At 39.9% G+C, this 5,000-nt stretch overlaps 1 protein-coding gene across 2 annotated transcripts in view; it reads right to left on the reverse strand.

Moving 5' to 3' along the window:
* The window catches only part of wdr36 (WD repeat domain 36), a 24,959-nt gene that overhangs the window by 19,315 nt on the left and 644 nt on the right, over window positions 1-5,000 (reverse strand). For both annotated transcript variants that reach the window (XM_035991654.1, XM_031321157.2), the window contains exons 2-3: window positions 4,545-4,572; window positions 4,285-4,385 (exon numbers count right to left, since the gene is read on the reverse strand). In XM_035991654.1, the coding sequence (XP_035847547.1) occupies window positions 4,285-4,385; window positions 4,545-4,572 (129 nt within the window). The remainder of the gene's footprint in view (window positions 1-4,284; window positions 4,386-4,544; window positions 4,573-5,000) is intronic.

Genomic DNA, 5,000 nt, shown 5'->3' on the forward strand with positions numbered 1-5,000 from the left:
GGGCTACCAGTGTGATACACTCTTCTGAAATAACTAATCTGCTGAGTTTGCCTTTAGTTATATATGATTATTAATGATTAATGATACTCATCTATGTGAAGACACTGATTACGTTAATGATTTCTCACAATAATTATCAACAATGACTTAACAAGGTGGGAAACAGATAATTTTTATTTTTAGAACAGGCCTGAGGGCTCCTCATGTGGTCCTTGGGGGCTACCTGGTGCCCACGGGCCCCGTGTTGGTGACCCCTGGTCTAAAGTCAGCGCTGCTGTTTCAATCTGTCGGCTCTCTGCAGCGGGCGGGGCTGCTCCGTTTCCCCCGCGACTGACACGCGCACACACACACACACACACACACAATCACAAACACACACACACACACGCACACACACACAATCACACACAAACGCACACGGTGGATGCAGGAAAAAAAGATGAGACGTACAGGATGACCTAAATTGAGGACAGCTACGTTATTGTAAGTGTAATGATAAGTTAAAGTCCAATAAGTACTTTATTAAACCGTATGAATGTGTGTCCCAGGCCAGGATAGGAAATTAACTAAACAATGTAAAGATTAACAAGCTAATGACAATGACAGATATGTTCATATTTGATTCATTCAATACATTATTATTTTCTATCTTAAATCCACCAGCCTTTTTCATATTTTACCAACATTTGCAGCATCCTGAGCCTTTTTGGTTCCTAGGAAATCTCAGCCCAGAGTAATGAATTAATAGTAATAAGTATTATTCTCCCCAAAACAAGTTTCCTTTTTATTTATTTCTTTATTTTTAAGAACTATACAAAAAAATTCATGTGTTATGGTGCGCATTCACCATCATTCGTCATCTCATCTCTTATATCAGTGGCGTAACGAGCCAACACCGGCCCCTATGCAGGATTATCAAGGCGGGCCCCCCCCCCCTACTACAGCACGTGATGACGGAGCAATGTCCACCAGTAGGCTGCCATCAATAGGACAGGACAGGATCATAGAGACACAGCAAGTCCTGTTTTCACCTTTATGACGCAAAAAAAAAGTGGCTGGTAAAAAGTCCCTGTAGCAGGTGGATTTAAAAATCCACCTGCTACAGGGACTGGTGGTCAAAAAAGTTAACTTCATGCCCTGTATATATATATATATATATATATATATATATATATATATATATATATATATATATATATATATATATATATGTGTGTGTGTGTGTGTGTACAGTCGTGGCCAAAAGTTTTGAGAATTACATAAATATTGGAAATTGGAAAAGTTGCTGCTTAAGTTTTTATAATAGCAATTTGCATATACTCCAGAATGTTAAGAACAGTGATCAGATGAATTGCATAGTCCTTCTTTGCCATGAAAATTCCACTGCATTTCATTGCTGTCATTAAAGGACCTGCTGAGATCATTTCAGTAATCGACTTGTTAACTCAGGTGAGAATGTTGACGAGCACAAGGCTGGAGATCATTATGTCAGGCTGATTGGGTTAGAATGGCAGACTTGACATGTTAAAAGGAGGGTGATGCTTGAAATCATTGTTCTTCCATTGTTAACCATGGTGACCTGCAAAGAACAGCCATCATTGCGTTGCATAAAAATGGCTTCACAGGCAAGGATATTGTGGCTACTAAGATTGCACCTAAATCAACAATTTATAGGATTATCAAGAACTTCAAGGAAAGAGCTTCAATTCTTGTTAAGAAGGCTTCAGGGCGTCCAAGAAAGTCCAGCAAGCGCCAGGATCGTCTCCTAAAGAGGATTCAGCTGCGGGATCGGAGTGCCACCAGTGCAGAGCTTGCTCAGGAATGGCAGCAGGCAGGTGTGAGCGCATCTGCACGCACAGTGAGGCGAAGACTTTTGGAAGATGGCCTGGTGTCAAGAAGGGCAGCAAAGAAGCCACTTCTCTCCAAAAAAAACATCAGGGACAGATTGATCTTCTGCAGAAAGTATGTTGAATGGACTGCTGAGGACTGGGGCAAAGTCATATTCTCCGATGAAGCCTGTTTCCGATTGTTTGGGGCATCTGGAAAAAGGCTTGCCCGGAGAAGAAAAGGTGAGCGCTACCATCAGTCCTGTGTCATGCCAACAGTAAAGCATCCTGAGACCATTCATGTGTGGGGTTGCTTCTCATCCAAGGGAGTGGGCTCACTTACAATTTTGCCCCAAAACACAGCCATGAATAAAGAATGGTACCAAAACACCCTCCAACAGCAACTTCTTCCAACAATCCAACAACAGTTTGGTGAAGAACAATGCATTTTCCAGCTCGATGGAGCACCGTGCCATAAGGCAAAAGTGATAACTAAGTGGCTCGAGGACCAAAACGTTGAAATTTTGGGTCCATGGCCTGGAAACTCCCCAGATCTTAATCCCATTGAGAACTTGTGGTCAATCCTCAAGGCAGGCAGGTGGACAAACAAAAACCCACTAATTCTGACAAACTCCAAGAAGTGATTATGAAAGAATGGGTTGCTATCAGTCAGGATTTGGCCCAGAAGTTGATTGAGAGCATGCCCAGTCGAATTGCAGAGGTCCTGAAAAAGAAGGGCCAACACTGCAAATACTGACTCTTTGCATAAATGTCATGTAATTGTCAATAAAAGCCTTTGAAACGTATAAAGTGCTTGTAATTATATTTCAGTACATCACAGAAACAACTGAAAAAAAGATCTAAAAGTAGTTTAGCAGCAAACTTTGTGAAAACTAATATTTGTGTCATTCTCAAAACTTTTGGCCACGACTGTGTATATATATATATATATATATATATATGTATATATATATATATATATATATATATATATATATATATATATGTATATATGTATATATATATATATATGTATATATATATATATATGTATATATGTATATATATATATATGTATATATATATATATGTATATATATATATATATATATATATATGTATATATATATATATATATGTATATATATATATATATATGTATATATATATATATATGTATATATGTATATATATGTATATATATATGTATATATACATATATATATATATATATATATATATATATATATATATATATATCTATATATATATATATATATATATATTATATATATATATATATATATATATATCTCAGAGTCAGAGTCAGCCAGCCGTCATTACATCTTGTGTATTAATGGAGCCCAACAGTCAGGGTCTGCTTTAGGCTTTGGTATTGTGTAATATTTGTTTGGTATGATAATTTGAATAGTTTGTACTTAGTTTCCTTGTTTTGTTTTTGTTATTTTTGATATATTTTTGTAATAATTCATCCTTGCACTACTGCACTTTCCCTGTGAATGGGGAAGAAATCAGTGGAGCAGCAGGTGAAGAGCTGCTGACGTCTCCTCCCCCCCCCACGGGGCCTAACCTTACCCCGGTCCCTCCAGAGAAACCTCATCACGTCATCTCAGAACTCAGACAACATAATCAGACAAACGTCTGCATGTTTATGCGGGGGCCGCATTTTTCAAACACGCCGCACTTTCGCCGCATAAACTGCCGATTTCCGCGCAAAATATGCGGGGCTTGCATGATTTCATAATCCCCGCAGTTTCTAGAGGTGGGGGGAAATGGATACAGCATAGTATCGCAGTATTTTCCGTGGTAATACTGTATGGATACACAGACGCCAAGTATGGATCTATTATTATGTATGTGATGGTCAGTCTGTCTGCTGGACCATCACATTTAGCAGCAATAACATCAAAGGGAGATGAACAGAGATTTTCCTTTTGGGGACATACTTTGAAATTGGGAAAAACTTGAAGTTGGAAAAAAGGTAATAAATTGCAATATATCACAGAATATTGCAATATGTTTAAAATCGCAATAATATGGTATGGTGACATCGTATGGTGATGACATCGTATGGTGATGACATCGTATGGTGATGACATCGTATGGTGATGACATCGTATGGTGATGACATCGTATGGTGATGACATCGTATGGTGATGATATCGTATGGTGATGACATCGTATGGTGATGACATCGTATGGTGATGACATCGTATGGTGATGACATCGTATGGTGACATAAGCATTGTGGCGTATTTAACGTAGGCCTAACAACCTTTCTGCTTACATATTCTGGTATGTTTTGCGCGGTCAGGAAGTGGCGTGTGTGTGCATGAAGTGCAGTTCCATGAGTCCACCTGTAGGGGAGCCCAGCTGGAGACGTGTCATAGTATGTCTTTAAATAATCACAACTGGTTTTTAAATAAAGTTTTCTTGCCTCTTTGTTGCGTGCGAAGGCGCTGATGTCTCGGCCAGCGGCGGCGAACACCAACATCCTGTCTGCTGCCACACAGCTGATGTCATCGGGCAGGCTGTTACCTAGGAAACCACCACACACACACACACACACACACACACACACACACACACACACACACACAGCGTTACGGCACAACACGGCAGCCAATCAGAGAGCAGAACTCTCAGAGAAACTAAGATTTAAATATTGAAATGTTGAAATAATAAATGTTGACTCACTGACGGCAACGATCCCCAATCTGTTCACCTGGAAACATCAACAAACATCAGCTGATCACAGCCCCCCAAAATCATAAATATTTAGTGTGTGTGTGTGTGTGTCTGTGTGTGTGTCTCTGTGTGTCTGTGTGTGTGTGTGTGTGTGTCTCTGTGTGTGTGTGTGTGTGTGTGTGTGTGTGTGTCTCTGTGTGTGTGTGTGTGTGTGTGTGTCTCTGTGTGTGTGTGTGTGTGTCTGTGTGTGTGTGTGTGTGTCTCTGTGTGTTGTGTGTGGTCTCTGTGTCTGTGTGTGTGTGTGTGTGTGTGTGTGTGTGTGTGTCTCTGTGTGTGTCTGTGTGTGTGTGTCTCTGTGTGTGTGTGTGTGTGTGTCTGTGTGTGTGTGTGTGTCTGTGTGTGTGTGTGTCTCTGTGTGTGTGTGTGTGTGTGTGTGTGTGTGTGTCTGTGTCTGTGTGTGTGTGT

This window comes from Sander lucioperca, chromosome 14 (assembly GCF_008315115.2).
Source record: "Sander lucioperca isolate FBNREF2018 chromosome 14, SLUC_FBN_1.2, whole genome shotgun sequence".
In the NCBI taxonomy this organism is placed as follows: Eukaryota; Metazoa; Chordata; class Actinopteri; order Perciformes; family Percidae; genus Sander; species Sander lucioperca.